This window comes from Frieseomelitta varia, unplaced genomic scaffold (genome assembly GCF_011392965.1).
Source record: "Frieseomelitta varia isolate USP_RPSP 00005682 unplaced genomic scaffold, Fvar_1.2 scaffold_215, whole genome shotgun sequence".
Taxonomy (NCBI): Eukaryota; Metazoa; Arthropoda; class Insecta; order Hymenoptera; family Apidae; genus Frieseomelitta; species Frieseomelitta varia.
In genome coordinates, this window is record NW_025109917.1 from 1,660,217 (window position 1) to 1,683,359 (window position 23,143).

Genomic DNA, 23,143 nt, shown 5'->3' on the forward strand with positions numbered 1-23,143 from the left:
AAAAAAAAAAAAAAAATTAAGAGAAAAAACAAAGTAACAAGTAAATCTTATAAAATCTTTTGTAAATGTACTTTACAATATAATGTTTCATGTTAATAGATACTTATATTTTCATGCATACTATATTTGTATTTGCTATCTGCGTAAATTATTAATTTCATAAATTTTTCTTAAGATAAATATAATCTTTTATTTGTTTATAACCTATGAATATAAAAAAGTCTTTTCAAAAATATATTTATAATATATATAAAGCCATTCATATACATATACACATATATGTATATATTTGTAGAAGATATAATGTTGATTTTAACAAATGTACATTGATTCTTTCTTTTGTAATAACTATACTTTTAGGTAACACTTGGTATTTTACTATCTGAATGGACAATAAGGTGGATGTCTCAGAAGTAGAAAATATTTCAATGATTGGATCGTCTGAAATTTTTTATCTGCCTGAAGTTGCAGAGATATCAGAGGTGTTAGATTCTACTGGTCTTAGCCCTTTGACATCTTCTTTAGATCATACTCTAACTCTCCAGGAGGATAAACTGCTTTCATCAGAAGTTAATATGGGCATAGAAGATACATGGTAGATACATTAGCATTGTGTGTACACATTATAGTTATATATACCAAATCATGTTAATTTAATTCAACATTCTTGCTGTAGGACTGAAGCAAATAGTTCTACATCAGATTATGCTATTCCACTTCCACCACCACCAGGTTTAAATGATTTCACAGATGTTGGTGCAGATCCTATTGGAGATAGCGGAACTGGTATAGAGTATGGTCCATTTTTACCTCCCGGTACTCCAGCTCTAAATAATTTGTTTTCAGAAGGTGGAGATTCTCAAGATGATTCTCCAATGGGTGTGTACAAATATTTGTATATTTCTGTAATTTAGCTTCATTCTGAATTTATTTATTTATTATTATTAAGTTTACAATTAAACAATATTTTTTAATGAACAGTATGTATTTATGTTGCAGAAGATGTAGTTTTACGTGCTGGAGTATGTGGGCTTCGTAATCTTGGTAATACTTGCTTTATGGCTGCTGGTTTGCAATGTTTAACTGCAACACCACCCGTCCTGCGACATTTTTTGGATTTGCAGCAGAGGGGGGAAAAACTACCTCCTCCAGGATCATTGATGGCACATTTTAGTGTACTCCTTGGCAAAATGTGGTCTGGCAAATATAGTGTTCTTAGGCCTACTGAGTTTAAACAAACGTTAGGAGCGTATCATTCACAATTTAAAGACTATAGACAGGTAATTGTAAAAATAAATTTTTATAAACTGTGTAACTATTACTAAATAATACTAAATAATTATTATGAATAATATTGTTAATTATCAGCATGATTGTCAAGAATTTCTTGCACTTTTACTGGATTCCTTACATGAACAAATGAATACAGCAAAGTGTACAAAAAATTGTCAAACTCCATCATCTACAACCACTGCCAACTCTATTAATTCAATTGAGAATTCAAACGGGAAAACCATGTCCCCAGTCACTGCCACTAGTAATTCCAATTGTAATACGGATTTATTGGAAATGTATGATTGTTTACCATCACCAGAATGTCCAAATAGCCCTAATGTTACAATGGCAGGCTCACCAAGAGGTAAAAGTATAAATTAATATAGATTAATAATAAATATTACGCATTGCATACAAACAGAAATTATAAGAAATAATTCATTATAGATTTAGGTTCGCCGATAGGTGAATTAGATAGTATTGCAAATTCGCCACGAGGATCGCCTTTAAATGATGGCGATGACGACGAAGAGACACTTGATTCTGATGAAACTGTCGAAGCAAAGTCAAACACGTTTATTCACAATGTAGTCGATGAGAAAAAAAATGAAGTTACGCCTTCATTAAGGCTAGAAACATTAATCGAACTTTCGAAAAATGTTCCAAAATATCACGGTCTTTATGATATTCATAAAGAAGCAAAAACTAGTAATGCAAATTTTTTGGTAACACAACAAGAATGTAACAACGAGATTCATTACGATTCTCAAAAGTTTCCAAAAGAAAATGTTCGTAGAATGCCTTTAGACAATTCAAATTTAATGGAAAATCATGATTTTGACAATAAAAGTGTCAGTATCAAAAGAATAAAAGAAGTCAATGTTCAAAAAGTCAATTGTGGTGTAGATTATACATCAAGTGGTTCTGATATGGAGTATGATAATGGCTTAGAGAAATGTAATGTAAAACGGATGAGATTGGATGATCAAGAGAAAAATCATAAACGTGATGGCCAGGGAAGCATTAGCTCTCACTGTACGCGAATCTCACAAAGTTATGGGAATGGTGCTATAGAAGCACAAGATGAACTCGAGGCCGACAAACATTGGGCAAAACATTTAAAATCTAATAGAAGTATTATTGTTGATACTTTCCAGGGACAGTTTAAAAGCAAGGTAAATTTACTGTATCATACAGTCATACATGATATAGTATGGAGACTACGTTGGGGTAATTGACACATATAATTGGCTTTTACCGTAACATGTGTCCTATATTAAAGTTCAGCAGTTATACCTTCTTGTTTTGGGAAGTATAAAAAGCAGGTCTCATTTTGCTGATATATAATAATATTTAAACTATATAATATATATGTTATTCATATATAAAATAATTTACATTCTGATACTTTTCTTGCTTTATAGGTTGTTTGCGCAGTATGTGATCATGTTTCTGTTACGTATGAACCTTTCATGTATTTATCAGTACCGCTACCTCATGCGATGGAGAGGCAATTAAACGTTACATATGTTCCCGCAAACGGAGATCAACCAATAAGGTGCGTTGTTTCATTAAACAAACAATCACGCATTGGAAAACTGAAGGAGGAGCTATTAAAAACACTTGGCAAAGAAAATATTGCAGTAGCAAATATTGCACTTGCTGAAGTTTTAGAAAATCATATATCAAAGATACTGGTAAGCATATATCGTTTTACTTGCGAGAGATAATTTTCTGTTTGTTTAAATGTATCTAGAAAAGTTTGTGGATTTATGCAGTAGTCATTTGAATAATTAAGTTATTTAAATAATCTTTCAATCTAGTATACTTTTTAAAAATGTTTCAAGTTATTTGTTTTTACTAGGAATAAAATTCAATTTTATTCCATATCATAAAAAAAAAAAAAAAAAAACGGTGCGTGGGTCTATATGTTAATGCGAGAATAATTACGGAGGGTGAAGAAGACGGCTTATCGAGTAGTCTCGATAATCGTTGATACTGCTCTCCGAGAGTAAATGTTATGGAAGAACATTCTCGTAACATGAAATTAAGTTACGAGGCTACATTCCATCATACAAATTTAATTTCCATATATATTCTATATATATTTATATTTATATTTATATTTATATTTATATTTATATTTATATTTATATTTATATTTATATTTGGTTTTCCTTATTTATTTTCTTGTTACTGGCCAACTGTGGCCGTTATTTCTCGATTATATTATTTTACCCTTGCACCGTAGGTATCAGGAATTATGTATCTTGTTTGCTGTAACTTATCGCACTAGACGGAATTGTCATTGTTGGATTGTACATCAAGGTTTTACATTTAAGGATGACAATACACTCTTGAGACACATCAATGATACAAATCGATCTATATATGCCTTTGAACTCACGGAACCTCCTGATGCGTACACTTCAGTACCAGATGGTGGTGGAGATCGCGTGACGGAGACTGATTCCTGTCAAAAATGTACAGTGACGGGTGAAGAAATTCCATGTACAATTTGTCTCGAAGAATTGGACGGAGATTTGAAAAGGCACAGCGGGAACAGTTGCAATTTTGTTATGTGTGATACTTGTATCGAGGTATGCTACTCTGTTTGTTCTGCAGTTTTATTTTCTCACTATATTTTTGAGGACGAATAATATTAAAGGATGAAGTTTTCTTTTTTTTCTCAATTAATTTTTAGTTTTCTTCATTGTTATTGATATTTTATTCGATATTTCAATTGATATGAATATAAAAACCCGATGATGAAAACGGCAGCTTCAATCTAGCGGGAGGGGTGTGCAGGCAAGGTACATATAGTTACCACAGTTTCACCTCGGGAAGGTCTGAGATTAAGTCAACAAACGTTCTAGCCGGACGGTATCATAAGGGTACGTACGGGAATCAGAAATAGCTTTCCGTTACCAATTAGCCCAGGAAACTTCGTACGAAGTAGAGGTATTTGGAAACGAAAAGATGGAAACCCGTATGATTCGCTATTTGAGTACAATCCGCAAGCCAAAAGATATACATTTTGGAACTCAATTCAGACTAATCTGAAGCTGCTGTACACTGAGGGTATTATTCTTTGATAAATGGTATCACATTGTAAAAATTGAATTTTTGGAATGTATATAAATCTGGCGCGTTACGTGCACTCTAAATCATTATTTTACGTTTGATTTAACAGAATTACTTCAAAAATCAAACGGAACCGCAAATGTGTCCAATGTGTTCAACTTATATGACTGCATCGTCCTTTATTAAAATAGATCAGACAGGCAGACCGAGACCTGCAGTTAGGATATTAAATGTACCATTGGTCTTGCGACATGATACGACGAACGAGACGACAAACAACCGTAAAGGAACAAAACTTTTTGGGTATCCGCATTTAGTAAGATTACCTTCGAGAGTAAACGCGAAAGATTTGTACGATATTGTAAGAAAGAATGTATCACAAGAAGGGAATTATACACTTCATTTTGTTACAGGACAGGTTGGAATCTTTATCTGTTATTTTTCATACTTTCAATAAGTGGTTAAATACATCGGCTAAAGTATCTTTTTTAATAGGGGCATCATTGTTCTCGTTGCATGTATACTACACATTGTACAGGGTGCAGTGTACCTGAAACGGGTATGGTAATCTTGTGTAATGGCGATACTTTAGCTGTACGTTACACAGAACAGGTTCCTAAGATCGCATCCCCTATCGATCATGTTAGCGTCAGCAAACAAAGGCCTCATCATCCCTTATCTTTATATGATTGTCTTCAAGCATTTAGTCAAAGGTAGAGTTTATTGTTACGATTGAAATTGTTCCGTATTAAAAGTTTTTGAAATAATTGGTACAATATATACTTTGCAGCGAAACATTAGATGAACACAATCCGTGGTTTTGTCCAAAATGTGAACGAAATCGGTGTGCCACAAAAACGCTCACAGTTCATAGATATCCCAAGTTCCTCATAGTGTATTTGAAACGGTATGTCTATTTTTGATTGCATAACGACTGTTCTGCAATATGATAATTGTATTTCTTTTTTTTTTTTTGTTATAGATTCGTATTTTATGAATGTACTAGTATGAAATTGGACGATAAAGTTACATTTCCTTTGGTCGGTTTAAGTGTTGGGCAACACTTGTACGATCTTTACGCGTGTGTTTGTCATTTCGGAGGTATGTATCATTGTTTCACGCATTTTAGTTAAAACTATCATGGTGTTTTGATCTCTGTTGTTATATCACAGGGGTTTCAGCTGGTCACTATACCGCATACGCGAAAAATCCTCGCACCGATATGTGGTACTACTACAATGATGAAATTACTAGCAGACAAAAACCACAGGAGGAAGATTTTAGCAACGCATATATACTTTTTTACAGTCGGCAAGGGACCAATTTAAAATCGTGTAATATATAACCAGTGCTGGAACAAAGAAACTGGCAAACAGGCAGTGCCAGTGAGATAAAAAGTGTGAGAAACAGAATAGAATATAGGAAATCAAGAGAAGAGTTTATAAGGTGTTGCGTTTATATGTTGATCGAACTGCGTCATACTGAATGGGAAACTGCTCAGAAATTTCTCGATCTATTTTCCTAATAATTCGTTCATGATCTGTCTCTGTGTCTCTTTTCCTTTCTTACACTATTGTCGCTGTTAAATTCGTAGTGAATATCTTACAACGTGATGTACACGTGTAAATTCATTGACTGTCGAGTATTGTGGATTGGTACATTTTATCAATGACCGTTTACTGAGTTGGAAGGTATGTTGTTACCAGATTATTAATGATGTTTAACATGAAAAGAGCAGTTGGGTAAGAAAAAGTTAATAATTTGGAAGGAACTAAGCGTATTTATACCAGATTAGTGCGTGAACGTACGTCGAATTTGTACAGTAGTAGGTGATTAAAGTAGACTTTGAGGTTTTGAACAGACGTAATTTATTAGTGAATAAAGGCGAACGTTACGACTAGACACACTTAAAAAGTACGATCCTTAACGATGGAGTGTAACCATTCAACTGTATCATTATTTTCTTTTTATCTGAATGGATACAAGACTGCTAAGATGTTCGTAATCTGCATGTACATTGTAGCAAAAAAAGTTTGTATTTGCAGATTATTTATTAAATTAGTTTTGTTGTAATTTTATTACAAGATATTCATTTTACTTGTTATATGCGCTCGTATCCTCACGCGTACAATCGACACACGCATGCGTTATAATACATAATCATCATACCCGTTGTTAATATACTATTTGTGGCTCGATGACTGTATTATACGTTTTTGGCGTACAAGTTATTGTAAAAATTATCTTGAAAGAAACTGTTTCAATTTTTCGATCAAAACCTGCCAACTAGGAACTGATTATATCGTTTTATATTTGTGTTTACTCGGTACTTTATGTAATTTTATGATTGTTTCTTGTTTTTTTAAATTAACCAATTAATATAAATGAATCCTTGGTTACAATATTGAATCTTGGTATTGAAAAATGAAAAATTTTTAATATTTTGTTGGAAATAAAAATTGCGAAATTTGTATATTGTTTCGTTAGATTGAGTTCAGTAATACTAGGATTCAATAATTTACAATATTGGGTAGGAAATACCGCATTGTTCTAATTGCTATTTGGAAGAATTGTATCTTTATAGCCATCGAAAGTTTATTTCAAAAGAGAAATATACGAGTACAAAGATTGAGATATGCAAAATCGAGGGAAACTAAGGCCACCGATAGGGTAACGATTAGGTACGTTAAATATATATGTAAAAGACGATCTTTGGTATGTACATTAAAAACCTTATCGATAAATGTTCCGCGATAAATATTTGCATTGTAACGATCAAAAACGTTTGTTCGCTCGATGGTGTCAAAAATACGCCATTAATTATTGAAGAGCGGTACTCGGAAACTTTTTAGATATTTTAACGATAACCATAAATAATGGTATGTTGGTGTTAGAATATATTTCTCAAAATTTGTTTCAACCGTTCCTTTTTCTAACCTAACGAAACTACAATTATTCTACTCTTTTTGTTCAAATGGTGATGTACATATCACTGTTTCTTCTGTGCTTGGCTACTTTTCTTTATCTATACGCGCCGTGTATCGTTGTTAAAATTTCTTGATTGCTTAATGTAAAGACACTGTGAACCATACCACTGCTCCAGGATGTTCCAGGCCTCCGATCTCGCAATTTATCGTTCGGGTTTCGCCGTTTAAAACGAACAGTGCATCGCTAGATGGGCTGACCATGTATTTGCCAAATATGCCACTTTGTACAATTGGCCTATTTGGATTTCCCCATTTCGTTAAATTAGGCGACGTTGCTTTACCTACGCCTGTTATCATTTCTACTTTACCTGTAACGGGAAATTAATATTTTAACTTTTCATATTGCAGATGTCAAAGTTTAACAATTGCGTTTAACAATTTTTTCTTATACCAGTGGATAAGTCGAGGAAGAGAATGTTCTCTTTGTCAATGGATGATGCGTAAATATCGTAACCATGTGTCGTTTGTGACGGGTAGAGCGCGATATCGCTGATATTCAATGTCGTTTTTACGTCGAATGCGAATTTTAGACCATCGGCTGAAAAAGAAAAAAAAAAAAAAAAATTGGTTGATTGTTACGAGCAATATCGTTAATAAGTTAACGAAGAAAAAATAAATTCTAATTACAAGATATTTCTTGTACGACTAGAGTTACGCCTGTGTCCTGTTTGTCTAAAGTGACAAGGTGACGAGAATCAGGTGATATTGTTGGTTTTCCTAAAAGATTCGGCTTGTACGCAAGAACGGTGTCAGTTAGGTAATCAAGCAACAATTGACCCGTTGGTCGGTTGGTAACTGGTTCTTGACATTCGATCACTACGAATCCATCTGAAAAATAGAAAAAGTATACGTGCAGATTTGTATCGAATATTTATGCTGAAGCAAATTACTTACATAGAACTGAAAATTGGACATTCACTGGAACACAGTTGTAAGAGCTTAGATCGGCGCTGCGTGTATATTTCATATTTTTCAAATCAAGTTTATACATGTTACGTTGATTCGCGTGACTCACGTAACCGTATTTGAACACGTTTTCAATATCCTAAAAGATAAAAAGATATATACGTGTTAGTACCTTGCTTACGTAGTACAGCTCTAGAATAGACGAGGACATTTTTAACAATTAAGAGACTTGCTTGTGGTTCGGGTATATAAATGTTTTGAATTATATCAAATTGCGCATCGATCGGCTCTGGTCGAATGGCTCGGTGCTTTTTCTTTTGAGCAGCATCCTCTATTACTTGTACGGTTTTTACATCGATGTCTTTCTCGTTCCGCCAGTTCAATATCCATACTTGATCAAGAGAGGGAACGTACCAGAGCTGAACAGGATTCTTGTCGGTCGGTACCACCTGAAATGAAAAGAGCACCAGTCACTTTTAATGGTGACAGTTGCATTTAACGAGTAAAAGTAACGTTAACAAAGTGCAAGTTTACTCACGTCGACTATGACCATTTGTATCTCGCTGATGACAAGTACACGATCTTTATCCGGTTGGCTGACGTACACGTACCGATTTGCCACATTGATCGCACGTCCCCACGAACAAGGAACACCCTGAACGCCACACACGTATTCCTAAGTTACAAAATTTAACATGTAAAAATATGAAACTAAATTTGTTGTTCCAGGCTATCGCTTGTAATTATTAAATATTTGAAAGTATTCGTAACATTGTTGATGCAACGACAGTGACGTTCGATAAAAAAATGCAATTAACATACGAAAGTCTTGAACAATAGAAATCTGAACCGAGTTTGTATGATAAATAGACAAAATATTTAACAACGCGTTTTATTTCACCTGTGTACCAGGTATGACATCCGTAGATCGAATTTCATGCCGCGGCCGGCAAGTAGACGGCTCGTATACCAGAATGCCCCAATTGTGGAAAGAAAAGAATCTTCGCTCCTCGTTCTCGGTCGCTAGGTAAAAACATAATTGTCATTGATTTATCTAAATTCATAAATGATTATATTTCTTTATATTTACGAATATATATTTCGTACGAGAAACTTCTTTTTTTTCATTAATTATTGTTATTACTGTGTCGTACGAACTATATTACTTATTGCTTTATTCAATACGCAGGAGAACAGATCTACACATATGCGTGACAAGCAGTGACTTACTTGGAGTAGGTTGTTCTTGAACCACCAAACTACTGATGTCTCTAGTAATTCCACCGATACTACTAGCTTGACACATGTACGCTCCAGTGTCGGCGTAATCAACGTTTTTAATGACGAGCTTGGTACCGTTTCCAACAAGATTGTACTTGTCCGGTTGATCGTGGTTCAGCGCTTCGTCATTTTTCAACCATTCCACTCGCGGAAGAGGTTCACCAGCCACGTGACACCTTATACTCGCTTCCTCTTTTAAACGTTTCGCTTGGAATCGCGGTGTTACCTTCACTTCGGGAATCGCTGAAGACCCAAAAAAACGTTCTCGTAAAAATCCATCATTGTCCATTCGTTGCGATATACTCGAGATACTTACTGTGAATAGTTAGTATGTGAGTTTGAACGACGTCTTGGTTCCTAACTGCGTGGCAAGTGTAATTTCCAGCGTGTATCAGTTGCACTTTCGTTAGATAAAGGCTACCATCGTTGAACACTCGAATCTAGCGAGGGAAAGAAAGTGATTATCGATTCGTGATTATCGTCGACGAAATGGAAGCTCACTTGTCGAATTATTTGTTACAAAAATACGTGCGTAAATACGTGAATTATCGAATTATTTATTATAAAGACGTGAAAAGGAAAACTAACGATCTTTTTTTTTTTTTTTTTTTTTTTTTTAAGAAATCGTTCGTTGTACCTCAGATTCGTTTAACGTTTCTAAATCAGCCCCATTGCGGCGCCACATTAACGGCGGCGGCGGTGTTCCCGTGACATCGCATTTAATTTCCACATTATCGCCCACCCTGGCAGAGATGTGATTCACCTCGAGGGATTTGTCCAGAGATACTACCGAGACACCTACGTACGAACGATCGAGCTGTATTTGAGTATGCAAAGACTTTTCTTTGTTTTTTTTATATACACGCATTATATGCATCTCGTCCTTTGTGATCAAACGAGAAACGTTGCTGAACGTTCAAGAGAAGGAGAAAAACTTTTGCCAAGTTTTTTGTTTTCGCGTTTCGGTGTGACTGTAATCGTAAGATCGAGTGCTCACTGTAAAGTTTACTGAACGCCATGTAAAATTCATTCACGTTCAGTTTCCCATCGCCGTCCGTATCGTCGTAGCTGATCATGTGACCAAGATTGCAGCCTCTGCACAACTCTTCCAAGTCCTCGTTCTCTGCGAACTATAAATCACCGTTTGTCACGTGAAATATATATATATATATATATAGAAGACAATCGAACAATCTTCGAGTCGCGGCGAAACTAAAGCGAAGGAGAGTTACCTGTTCCAGTTCTTCGCGTTCCAAGTTGCCATTGTTATTTCGATCGTAGTGAGAAAACATTATACTAACGAGGTATTCTTTGCTGTGGTTGTCTTGCGACATTAATCTCGCGTGATTGTAGAGTAGCAAATTATCCTGGAATGAAAGGAGAAATAGAGTCGCGCAACATTCGACCACAGAGGAAGCTGTAAGGCGACATTTCGCCGGATACCTCCGTCTTACCTTCATTATTTCGTATTCTTGATTCGAGCACTCCTTCGAGTCGGAGTCGTTCTTGTCCGGTATCAAGTTATCCTTCAAACCGCCCTTCTTTCGACTCCTCGATCTCGGATAAGAAACGATCTTGCCCGTTTTGGGCGACGTTCTATTCACGTGCAGGGTTCTTCGAATGTGAGCGTTCTCGATGTCTGGATTTAGAAAAAAATCGCATGGATCAAAATTTGCATCTGAACGCGACTTAATCCGACAATATCGATCATTGTGTGAAAGCTAAATCAAAGCTTCATTTCGCGTTTGTATCTTCCGGTTTCAAGTTTCAAGTTTCAGACAGTCCGGATACAACGAGTAACACGTTAGAAAATTCTGTTAAAGAATTGCTCCCGTAATTTGCCTCGTCCTTGTCGAACGAATGCCATATCAATTCCGTGGTATCAATCCGTTTGCGTGCACGCGCGGCAACGTGATCGATATTTATTAATGCAAGCAGCGTGACGGACGGTTTGTAAGAAATAAAACTAAATAAAACGAAATATGTAATCGAGGATATGTAATCCTCACCGTGATGTAGACATCGCATCAGTCTGCTTCTGGTCAACGGTGACTCCGAGTGGCAGGCAGCTTTGTGCAGCTCGCAGTGATTCGCGTAGATCTTGCCGTTGCTGGCGCAGACCGGCCGATGCCTTCGCGGGCACTTTCGTATGCAAACGCAGACGGCGACGGTGGTGTTGCTCGGCGAGAGTTCGCATTCCTTGCCGATCCCGCAATATTTCGTCGCGCAGGCATCGATCGGATGCCGACCTGCAGAGAGAGAAAGAGAGAGAGAGAGAGAGAGAGAGAGAGAGAGAGAGAGAGAGAGAGAGAGAGAGAGAGAGAGAGAAAAATAACGGAGACATCACGATTTCGCCGTTGGCTTTCAACAACAACCGAGGAAAGCTATCCCCCGGGTGATTGATTCCGCAAATACACGTGCGATTTGTTTTTCCCGATGGTCGCGCGGTTGCCTGACGACGTACCTACGTACCTACCTACGTACACGATCTCTCAAGTGCTCCAGAATTGGATTCGATGCCTCGCCAGCTCTCCGATCCTCGGTTAAAATTATTCAAATTCTCCGGCTACCAGGCGGATTGTATATACGTCTCGCTTTTCCCTTTCTTTCTTCTTCCTCCCCACTCTCGCGTTCACAGAACTGTCGCTGTCTCCTCCTCGTCTTTCCCTTTCGCCTCGAGTTCGTTTATTCATCAAAGAGACTCTCGAATATTTTATTGCCGGGGAGATTCCGTTTCCGGGGGTTACGAGAATCCTCTTGTTACGCGCATTTGACGCGAAGAACGGAACGCGGCGCGGAAAAGAGGATCGCAGCTGGAGAAATTTTCGGGCGAATATCTCCACTGTTATTTCGGGTTTTGCATCGACGTGTTTTACACGTTTTACACGTCCGTCGGGGAATCCGTTTGAAGCCGTTGAATTCTTTGGTCGAGCCAGCGCTCGTTGCAAATTCTTCGTGCAATTTGTCGGGCCGTTGTTCGCCCGCGCCCGCGCCCGCGCCCGCAACCCCGGTACAAATATTTCGCACGGCGTGTTTGTTGTAATTAATACCGGCACCGGCCAGTGATTGACGTTAATTAGCACTCGGATCTGTAAAATTCACGGCAATGCCTCGAGTAATTATTACCGGCAATTACCAGCAACACGCCGGCTTTCGTCTTTGTGCCTCGCGCAAATATCAATCGTTTTCTGATATTTTAATATCGCCGATCGTTGATAATTGAACGCGCTTGTCGTCGTCGTTGTTGTCGTTGCGCGTTTCAATTTTCCAGCACGGACACGTACCGAGTAATCACGGGAAAAATCGATATGCCTCCATATTACGTTTGTTTGTCCGCGCTGTGCGAGGAGAAGTTGCGCGGGGATCGCGCCGCGTAATCGAATTACTCCTTGACCGGACAGACGAAGTTTGATATAACGCGATGTGCGCGATATTCTACGTAGTCGCGTTGGTATTAATGCTGGCGCTCGTTCTCTACGCGATTCTTGCGGCGTATCATTTGGCTTGAACGGCTGGAGCTGAAGGCGAAAATTTAATATTAATCTTTGACCGAGGGGGCAGAGATCCCAGAGGAAGAGTAAGAGAAAGGAGGAAAGGAAAGAAAGTAACCACGAAGGTCTCGGTGGGCGTTCAAATCGTCGGCGCGGTGATCGTCACCGGCGTCGTCTGCTTCATCCTCAAGATACAGTATCTGTAAAATCTTCTTTCGCAATTCTCTTTCGATGGACGACGTTTGATCGCAACGAAAGCCGCGGTACGATGAAAGATAGTCAAGTCTCGTTTCAAACGATCGTTGTTCGACGTTGGAGGGGCGAGAACGCGAGAACACGGCGTCATTGTACGTCGCAAATTATACATTCGTCGGGATATAATCAGTTAATTAAGGAAACGTTGAACCAGACTCTCCCTCCCCTCTCGCCGGGAGCAGTCGCGCTGACGAAAGAACAACGGGAAAATTTGCTTTAGAAAAATCGTAACCACGAATGTAAAGCGTTCACGGTACAGATCACGGGAATGGTCGGTTTCTTCCTCTCTCTCTCTCTCTCTCTCTCTCTCTCCCTTTTTTTCTTTTTTTTTCATTTTTGTCAGGCTGTATCAAATGCACACCGCGTGTAAACGCGTTCATTAATTTCTTCCGGCATGCCGGCTGGTTTTTGTTTCGTACTTTCAATTTTCGTTTCCCTCGCGTCGAAGAGGAGAAGAAGAAAGGACCGCCGCGGCTGGTAACGTTAATTTCGCGAGGGCCTCGACTTTGTAGACGCATCTTCGCTGCCACTGTATACGTTTCTAACATTTCTCTCCGCTTTCCTTTCTTTTCCATCAATTTTTTAAAATAACGAACGAGAAAAGCGAGGCAAAGTTCTCTCCTCGCTGGGAGACGTCGGGCTATTAGATGGGTAACTTTTTGGTCGCTTACTTTCAGGAAGGTACGACTCCTCGTGAAGCGAGGATCGATCGATCGACGGCGGCGGTATCGTCATCGAATGGCTGTCACCGTTGGACGATGTTGCGTCGTAGCTCTCGGCCACGGTAAAGTCTCGGTGTCGCCTTGAGTGCTGAAAGGAATGAAAAATGCATACGTAAGAACCGCAGAGACAAAACTGGGTTAAAGGCACGAGGTGGGTCAAGAAAAGCGGTTCGAGTGTTGGGTTGGCGCGCGGATGTTGGCAGGTCGAATCGATCGGAAGGGGGTGCACGATCGACCCACGTTCAGATTAGGCACGATCGAGTTTGGAAAGAAGCGCTTCTCGTCGTTAACGAGAATTAGAACAGACAGGCTTGTGCCCATCGTCGTCGTCGTGGCTGCAGCTGGCCACATATTGGCGCGCGTACGTACGATCGCGCACGTCACGGCGACGTTCTTTTTCCAAGGAAACATACGAGATTTCGTTCACGTTTAACCGAACCGATCCGATCGAGCCCCCGATCTGCTTTCCATTTTTATTAAAACGTCCGACTCGCGGAGTGTTATTGGCAAACTTTGTTACCCGAAGCCGGGGAACATCTTCCGTGGCCCGAGCCATTGTTGATACGAGGCGCATCATCCGCCATGAAGATTAATCTTCTTAAAAAAGCCGCCGACAAGATGTTCCGCGGGAAGTGGGATCGTTTCGCATCTTTCGAGGCGGTCTCCGTTCTTTTCTTTTTTTTGTTTTCATACTGTATTTTCCTATTCAAACGGTCAAAAAATAGAGGAACGAGGAAAGAGAAGGGAAACGAGCAAATTGTCCCGGGACACGACGCACAGGGAAATCCGCTTGTTTCTAGCCTCTGTGTTACTTTCATTGTTTCAACTAAAAATAAAGAAGATCCTCGATCTATCTGACGTTCGCCCGACGTTAAATTCCTCCACCGTTCGTGGAACGAGGGATGATAAAGTATCAATATCGAGAGACAAACAGGCTCGAAAGAAGGATCGAGCAACGAGAGTTTTCTGTCCGTTCGATTTTTCATACGGTGGAACGCGATAGGATACAGTCTGGTCGGTCGTCGGATAGTCGGATAGTCGGATAGAGGGGCGGAGAAGACAGGGAAAGAAAACAGGAATTGGTTGGAGAGTTCTGAAAGCGATCGGATGCTCGGAAGTTCAGTTCGGCGAGGGTTAATATACGAAGCTGAAATATCAGATCGACATCGGGAAATATGAGTAGTTTTAGGATCCATTTATTCTCGCGGCCGCGTTCTTTCACCGGCCAAATTTACGAGGACACCGCGGCGTCCCCCGTATCTCCATTAGCGTCCCCTGAAATTGTTCACTCGCGGGAACCGGTGTTTTCAATTTCACTCCGTGAAATTACCGGCCGCGGGCGAGAACAACTCTTTGAGAGTTGAACTTTAAGAATTAATTTAGATAGTCGGAGAGAACTCGTCTTTAAGAATCATTAAACTTCGAGCCGGTTTCAGACCCGGGTTTCAGTTCTTGCGGTTGGAATCCGTTGCCTTTGTGATTAACCGTATTTTCTAAACACGCCCGCCTCTGCTTCTCGCCCCGAACATTCCGCGCTTTCGTCCGAAAATACGCAAAATATTTTCGAACGTCGAGCAAATCACGTTGTGCAAGTTCGTTCCTTTCGTTCGAATCTTCCTTTCACGAACTATCGTATCACGATAACTATTTTTCGTTGCTCGCTCGATAATAGACGATTAAAATAAGAGAAATGGGACATTCGTCCATCCATTTTTACACGCGATACTATTTTTATCGGGTGTCTCGTTTTACGCGATATCAATTTATGCGATCTGAATTTACGCCGGCCAAAAAATAGGCATTATAGACATCGATCGAAACGTTCAACGAGACTTAAACTACATTTCCACAAGATTTAAAGAAATGTTGCCGCGAATATCAGCAAGTTCATGAAAACTTTGGCAAAAGAATACGAATTGTTCGAAAACAAGAATTAAAAAAATTGAAAACTAGCGAGTTTGTGCCAATTGAAAAGAAAAGGTTCATTGTTTTTGAATTACAGTAGCGACACACCGAATACCTATGTTAACATAAATATCTAAATATCTATATTTATATTATATAATATATCTAAATATCTATATCTACATTACTATATATATATTTTTTTTATTAAGCTGTGTGAAACAGGCTTTCCTTTCGTACCGACAGATTTTCATTCGCGCAAAACGAATCCACGTGGAATACTCCTACTTCTTTGGTTTGTTATCGATACAATTTTCGCGAGTGACGAGTGCATTAATCACGTGGAAGCAAGCAGATTGATGGGAAATCTTGGACGTTGAATTACAAGAAAAGCCGACGCTGAATTACATTTTGTCACTTGGAACGCTAACCCGCGAGTTCCTTTTTCTCCCCCTCCCTTTCAGCATTCGTCCTTCGAGCCGTGTTTCACAGCTGCGCATCCCTGCGCCGAGGTTTTATCAAATCGATCACCGCGACGCGAATAGCCAATTTGTTTTGGAAAAATTGCGATTCCGTCCGAGGCGAGGATTCGAAAGAGTTCGCACGTTCGTACGTTCGGTACGTCCGACATCGCGTCCGATCCAATTACAGCCAGCTATTTCGTTGGTTCCTCGACTTGCCGTATTAACGCGTGTTATTTCGGATTATCGATTAACGGCTGTCGGCGTCGAGGTCGATGCCATTGATTACAGCGTAGCCGACGGCTGTGTCGGAGATTTTTAACAATACGTTTCTCGTCTACCTGCACAATCGCTGGAATTTTATCGCGCGAAAGAGCGGAGGACGAGTTTTCGGGGAGGAAACTCGAAGCGAATTTTGCGAAAAGACGCTACAGGTATACGACGCTACCGGTTAGGTAGACGTTCGTTAGGAGATAGAGGGGCGGAGAGAGAAGGCACTTGAATGCAAACCTCGCCCTCGAAATTCAACTCGCTCGTAAATACGGCCGGAATCGTGTACGGGGATCACCGTTGCCATTATTTTCCGCGAGATAATTAAATGTCGCGCAAGGAGGGAGGGACGGGTTTGCGTTTACCGAGGGATTTGCAACTTCTTGGACGAGCAGAGCACGATAATTGATAACGCGAGCCGTGCTCTCTCGCTTCGCTCTCAACTCTCAAGAAGAGAGGCGAAGAATAGATCGGGATCAAAATCAAAACAAAACGTGTCGGCCCGTTGGAAATTAGTCGGTTTTGTAGCGCTTGAATTCAGTTGTCGGACGTTGTTTGCATTTACATTTATCATGGGTGTCGGCGCAATCAAATCCGCTTCAGGCCGCGCGGCCTGCGAATTATCCTCGCATACGGGAGGAGGACAAATGCCCGGCACCGATCCAACCACCTACGCGCTGGGTAAATTCTGGCACGCCGACAATTATGTTGGACTGCGCGGCGCGTTACACGATCCACGAGACAAGTGGTCCAGCGTGCACATGCACGCATCAGAACAAACACTTCCGGTCAGGATTAGCGGAATGGCCAGCACCGGCCATTGCTCGAGCACCGATGACAAGGGCAAGTCACATGTCCACGCTGTGATTCCCCGTGATGATGATGGCCCGACGCAGAACCAGAGAAACTGAAAAGCGACAACTGCACGCTACAAGTTGCTTCTCCAGCTTCTGCGGCACCGTTTTAGTTTGCTCTTCTGCTCATTGTCAGTCAGCTAGTCAGCCAGAGCAAGAAGAATCTGTGCATCTGTGGGATACACTGATACTCGGATACATTGTCGAAAGTATCAAAAATTGGATTAATAATGTAGAGGGCAGAGATCACGGATCGTTTTAGGATCGAGGGTTTGGCCACGAATCTGCAGAGACTACTCTAGACTACTCGACGGGGCTGCCAAGGACAATCGTCGTCGTTGAAAGAACCATTTCGTGGACTGCCCGGAGGTTAAGAACTCGTCGTGCCAGCCACCTAGGCCGCGAGACTCGTTTCGAATTCAACGCTCCAGACCCCCGAATAATACGTGGCTTTTCTCGTCCGTGAGATGGTTTAGGCAGTATCATTTCCGGATGCTCCGTTATGGATATCTTTCGACCTTGAGATGATACGTAATAATCTCTCTAATCTCGAGACGTTTTCTGGGAATTCTTCGTCCGCTGAGAGTGGATTTCAAGTTCTACGACTTGAAAACACGCACGTGAAAAGATCTCTGGATCGTCATTGAAGCAAATCACTTGGAGATTATCTTTTTCAAAAATATCATGTGTATGGGTCAGTGTCCAACCTTTTAGATTTTCTGTGCCAACAAATTTACACATTTTTTTCTTTTTATCAAAACAACTTTTATAGCGAAACAATACACTGATTAGAAAGATATATTTGTATCAATTGAAAAAAATGTGAAAATTTTTAATGAAAACGCCGAGCTTGTTTCTTTTTCTTTAGATACCAGTTCGTCAATATCTTCTTTGATATAGATTAGTGACAATATGAAGACTATTATTCAAGATGCTCGTCTACAGTTTTTCTTCTCATTTTATTTCTTCTTTACGGGGAAAGAATCTGCTCGCAAATACAAGTATTCACCAAAAGAGGCATCACGAACATTCATGGTTAAAATAATAAAATTCTCGTTCAATGATTCCAATTTTTTTGGTTATACGGCGCGGGTTGGACACGTCTGTTTTAAATCTTGAACAACTACAGATTAATTTACAAAGATTGGCAAATTAAATTAATACGGATTAATTTAAGATGTTTAATACCGTGTAGATTCAACGAAATATTTCGAGAAAGATAGAATATATTCGTTTATGAATAAGTTTTGCAGTCGAAGAATAATTAAATTCCATCTACGAAGCGCACACAGTTCCAGGTATGAATTGCATCTATCGCGGTGTTCCAGCCCCTTTAGCTTTAATTTACGATCACGTTCCGTCGTTTCCACCTAGTGTACGTCTTCCGATTTCCAGATAATCCACGATGAATTCTTCGATTCCGGGATCCGAGGTCTTATATATGTACTTCAGGATGGTCAGTTCATACCCCTAAGACGGTTACCGAAGGATTTTGACGTTACTGAGTAGTGCGGGATTGAAATTGACCGATGTCACGTCGGGATTACATCATTTTTTGCGGGATTCAGCGGATCGAGCTTAGTGAAAAATCTTAATTCGAGCTAGGGAACTTAGTCTCGTTATCGCGCGTTTCTAAAGGCCACACTTCAACGCTTTGTCAATCCCTTTTTTAAAAAGCAAATTTACTCCCAGTAAATTTGTTTGTCCCAGTGATGATGATAAAATTGTATATATTCTGCAAAATTATTATTATTATTATCCGGCATGTTTTAGATATTCCAGGTCTCACCAGATAACAAAAATTTGTTAACGGCTGCATATAGTTTACATGTTTTTTTTATCAGTTCAATATAGTCTATATTATTTATGAGGATATTAATTTAAAAAGTATGAAAAAATATGAGGATATTTATTAAAAAAATTTTATAAAAATTTTCAACGAGAACACCGAGCTTGTCTTTTTAGATATCAGTTCATCAATATCTTGTTCGACACAGACAGTAGCAATAGCTCGTTTAAAATTTTTGTTTTTATTTTATTTTATTTTTTGTGTGTTTCATACGGGGAAACGTTTATTCGCAAATATAATACATGTATTCCCCAAAAGGGACATCACGAACAGCTGAATATTTTTCTTCAGGCAGTAGTTTTATAAAATTCTAATAAAGACACTTGGATAAATTTTTCCTCGAGTTGTATATCCGATTGCAACTCGACAAATTCCATTTACACGTCTGATAACTGAGAATGAGGGGAGTAACAACTATGCCAAACGTCCAAAGCAAAAAGTATTTCGTTTAGCTCTTGGAAATTATTCGTAATTTCACTCTAACGCTAAATCAAAAAAAAAAAAAAAAAAAAAAAGAAAAAAAAAAAGGTACGATTATTCATTCAGGTTAAAACTACTCGAATAATAAAATTCTCGTTCAATTATTCGATGTTTGGTTATACAGCGCGGTTTGGACACACCTGTGTCACACGAACGTAACCGCAGTTTTCGCGGACGTGCGAGCGTAAATAATTTGAAATTGGCAACGATTAATACCAACGCGGACTTCCCTACGCCACATTTATCTTGACTTTTGGGTCACGTTCCGAATAACTCGGCCCTCATAGAAAATGCTACGCTATTTTAGTGAATCGTGTATAAGTTTGATCGATTATTACCCGTTACTGTAAATGGGTCACCGTGCGCTAGAATCTATTGGAAGGTGGACCGGTTATGCCATTTCTTGCTCGGGGAGAGACGGTCGCTGGCCGAATAACGTTGAAATACGGTGGTGCATTGGGCCGCGAGAGTACACCTTTGACAACGTCCCGACGATTCTTTGCCTACTCCCTTTGTGCAAGTTTCACCGTGCAAGTTTCTCCGTTCCGCTGTAATCGGCCGCATCGGCCTGCACACGTACACGTGTAAAACGCCTCGCAGGCTAAATACTCAGCCTACATATCAGCCGACGTTTCGCACAACGACGTTTTCCTTTGCAATAATCGAGCAGCATTCTGGAAGTGCACTTTGTAAGGTGAAACGGAGAATCGGGTGGAGAATGGGCAGCACTCGGGGGGAAGTTTTAGTTCCAGTCCTTTTTACAGTCGTACGCCGTTATAACCGGCTCCAGCTCTCAAAGAGCTTCGTTCCTTTCGTGTCTCGCGAGGTAAATAAAAATTGTCAAGAGAGATTGTCCGCGTTGTTCGCGTGGCGTAAAGAAATTTGAAAATTTCGCGTGAAGCTGCAACGGAGGTGCAGCAGTCCACTCGTCGAAGAATCTGAAGCGAGTACGGAGCTGGATACAAAATGGGGAGGGAAACGAAAGAGAAAATTCTCCGGCTCTTCTCTTTAGAGAACCTTGCTCGTCTCTTAGAGACGGGCCAATTAAACGGGCAGAATTAAACGAAAGAAACGACGAATCGTCCCCGTTGTTCCCTTCCCTCCGCCCCTCGCGCCACGCGTTGCTCGTCGAATTTCGCGAAACAAGCCCCCGCGCTTGCTTTTTACTCCTTCGGGTATTCGAGTTCTTGGTAATTTCTTGCTGGCGTCTTCGTTTCGTTCTACCTCTCGCTTCGACGCCGATAACGTGGCGCTGGGGCGATGGCGTGAAGGGGGAAAAGAATTTCGAAGGCTGAATCATAAATCTGTTTGGTGGAATGTATGTATTGCGCGTTTTCGTGGCAGTCGAGCACAGTTGGGCACAGCCCCGGTTGTAAAGGGTTGACGTGAAACCGAGCGATTTTCCTTCCCCTATTCTTTCCCCAGCAAAGGGTAAACGGTCCCGTCGAACGTCGTCGAGGTTGCGATAATTATGTTAAACGACGTGCGCGCAACGCAAAGGCTTCGATACTCACCTTGTAGCCGGCGACGGAGACGACGTACGTGGAGACGATCGACAGCAGCAGGAAGTAAAGGGCTGCGATTTCAAATGTCCGTCTCATCTGGAACAAAGCGTGCACGCGTGTTAATAGAAGCTTCACTCACTCCCTCGCGACGATAAAATCGATCGATCGCAATTACAGTCGCAATCTCTCTCGTCCGAAAATAAGCGTTCGTTCGATATGTTCGATCGCGATATACAGGGTGTCCACAAAGTCTCTTTGCAATTTCAAAAATTTATTACGAAGGCAAATGAAAAGACAGGTAAGTGGGAGTTATTACAAAATGAGACGTAAATATTTAAGTTTTGTTTCATTTCGTTTTAATATACCTCTATACGGGCATCATTAGTTGCACAAAGCACATTTTCCTCGGATGTTCTTGGTCGTCCACTCCTCCCTTTATCGAACACTGTCTCTGTCTCCATAAATTTCTTGTGCCATGCACGAATTGACGGACGGTGGATCTCTTTCATACTTAGTTTTGAAGTCTGTGAAATTCGATTTCAATAAACCACGATACACACTGTGCTTTCTTTTAAGGAGTAGTCATTTTGTAAGGGGTCCATTTAATAATCAACAGAGTACCTGAAATGCGAATGTGATGAAAATCTTGATAACCACTGAGTACATGGAACAAATCTGACAAAGATATCTCATCAATTGCCTTTGCAATAAATTTTTGAAATTGTAAAGAGACTTTATGGGGTTATGTTAAAGATATCGTGTATCGAACAAAGGTACGGGACATCACTGATCCAAAGCAGAGGACCACTGATGCCATTGCCACCATTGATGAAGATAGAGGTAAAAAATCGACTATCGTCTTGATGTGCTTCGTGCAACCAATGGCGCCCGTATAGAAGTGCATTGAATAAGGCAACAGAAATTTAAATATATAAGTCTCATTTTTCAATAATTTCCACTTGTCTGTCTTTTCATTTGCCTTTGTAATAAATTTTTGAAATTGTAAAGAGACTTTATGGACACCCTGTACTTGCAAAGAATTCCTGTGTCCTGAAGATTCAAACTTATTTTTGGGTTTACTTAATGTCCAATGATGTCCATATAGAGGTGTATTAAACGAGGCAAAGAAAAGACATATACGTCTTATTTTGTAACAGCTTTCACTTATCTGTCTCTTCGTTTGCCTTTGTAATAAATTTTTGAAATTGTAAAGAGACTTTATGAACACTTGCAAAGGATTCCTGTGTCCTAAAGATTCAAACTTATTTTTGGGTTTTACTTAATGTCCAATGGTGTCCATATAGAAGAGGTGTATTAAACAAGGAAGAAAAAACTTAAGTATATAAGTCTCATTTTGCAATAATTTCCACTTGTCTGTCTTTTCATTTGCCTTTGTAATAAATTATTGAAATTGTAAAGAGACTTCACGGACATACTATGTATAACGATATACACAGCGACGTAAGAATCGCAACACTGCGTTGCGAAATATTGCGCACGGTGAGGCAAGTCGGTGTTGCATTTTACAATTTACGACGAGTGGCAGCCGGAAAATGAAAGGTTTATTACCTAAAGGTTATCGACCGATCGAACCGTGAAAGGGGCGGCGAGGTGGAGTGGGGTGGGGGGAGGATGATTCACGTTTTGTCGATTTAATTCACTTTATCCGTGCGATAAATCGTCGGATCGTTGTATCGCTAGGCTGTTTATGGAACGCAGCAAGGGCCGAGCCATTCGTTGAATTTATTCAGCGGTCAGAGGTTTGCGGAACAAATGTTTATCCAGACTGCTGGCGGCTGGTTTTCAATTAGCCGGTGA

The 23,143-nt window shown here is 39.9% G+C and overlaps 2 protein-coding genes across 8 annotated transcripts in view; one reads left to right on the plus strand and one right to left on the minus strand.

Moving 5' to 3' along the window:
• The window catches only part of LOC122527308, a 7,650-nt gene extending 1,524 nt beyond the window's left edge, over window positions 1–6,126 (plus strand). For 3 of the 4 annotated variants that reach the window (XM_043651362.1, XM_043651363.1, XM_043651364.1), the window contains 12 exons: window positions 361–595; window positions 677–879; window positions 1,000–1,280; window positions 1,369–1,639; window positions 1,723–2,450; window positions 2,700–2,972; window positions 3,618–3,875; window positions 4,469–4,777; window positions 4,855–5,072; window positions 5,150–5,266; window positions 5,342–5,460; window positions 5,532–6,126. In XM_043651362.1, coding sequence (XP_043507297.1) covers window positions 387–595; window positions 677–879; window positions 1,000–1,280; window positions 1,369–1,639; window positions 1,723–2,450; window positions 2,700–2,972; window positions 3,618–3,875; window positions 4,469–4,777; window positions 4,855–5,072; window positions 5,150–5,266; window positions 5,342–5,460; window positions 5,532–5,704 — 3,159 coding nt within the window. In that variant the 5' untranslated portion in view covers window positions 361–386 and the 3' untranslated portion in view covers window positions 5,705–6,126. The remainder of the gene's footprint in view (window positions 1–360; window positions 596–676; window positions 880–999; window positions 1,281–1,368; window positions 1,640–1,722; window positions 2,451–2,699; window positions 2,973–3,617; window positions 3,876–4,468; window positions 4,778–4,854; window positions 5,073–5,149; window positions 5,267–5,341; window positions 5,461–5,531) is intronic. The other variant, XM_043651365.1, reaches the window with a different exon arrangement.
• An 84-nt stretch (window positions 6,127–6,210) lies between these two features.
• The window catches only part of LOC122527310 (follistatin-related protein 5-like), a 52,863-nt gene continuing 35,930 nt past the window's right edge, over window positions 6,211–23,143 (minus strand). For all 4 annotated transcript variants that reach the window (XM_043651369.1, XM_043651368.1, XM_043651370.1 and 1 more), the window contains 16 exons: window positions 21,335–21,421; window positions 13,951–14,089; window positions 11,543–11,782; window positions 10,988–11,172; window positions 10,766–10,900; window positions 10,531–10,663; window positions 10,171–10,331; window positions 9,850–9,973; window positions 9,483–9,776; window positions 9,154–9,275; window positions 8,791–8,928; window positions 8,486–8,701; window positions 8,241–8,391; window positions 7,974–8,174; window positions 7,738–7,884; window positions 6,211–7,654 (listed from right to left, as the gene is read on the minus strand). In XM_043651369.1, the coding sequence (XP_043507304.1) occupies window positions 7,425–7,654; window positions 7,738–7,884; window positions 7,974–8,174; window positions 8,241–8,391; window positions 8,486–8,701; window positions 8,791–8,928; window positions 9,154–9,275; window positions 9,483–9,776; window positions 9,850–9,973; window positions 10,171–10,331; window positions 10,531–10,663; window positions 10,766–10,900; window positions 10,988–11,172; window positions 11,543–11,782; window positions 13,951–14,089; window positions 21,335–21,421 (2,703 nt within the window). In that variant the 3' untranslated portion in view covers window positions 6,211–7,424. The remainder of the gene's footprint in view (window positions 7,655–7,737; window positions 7,885–7,973; window positions 8,175–8,240; window positions 8,392–8,485; window positions 8,702–8,790; window positions 8,929–9,153; window positions 9,276–9,482; window positions 9,777–9,849; window positions 9,974–10,170; window positions 10,332–10,530; window positions 10,664–10,765; window positions 10,901–10,987; window positions 11,173–11,542; window positions 11,783–13,950; window positions 14,090–21,334; window positions 21,422–23,143) is intronic.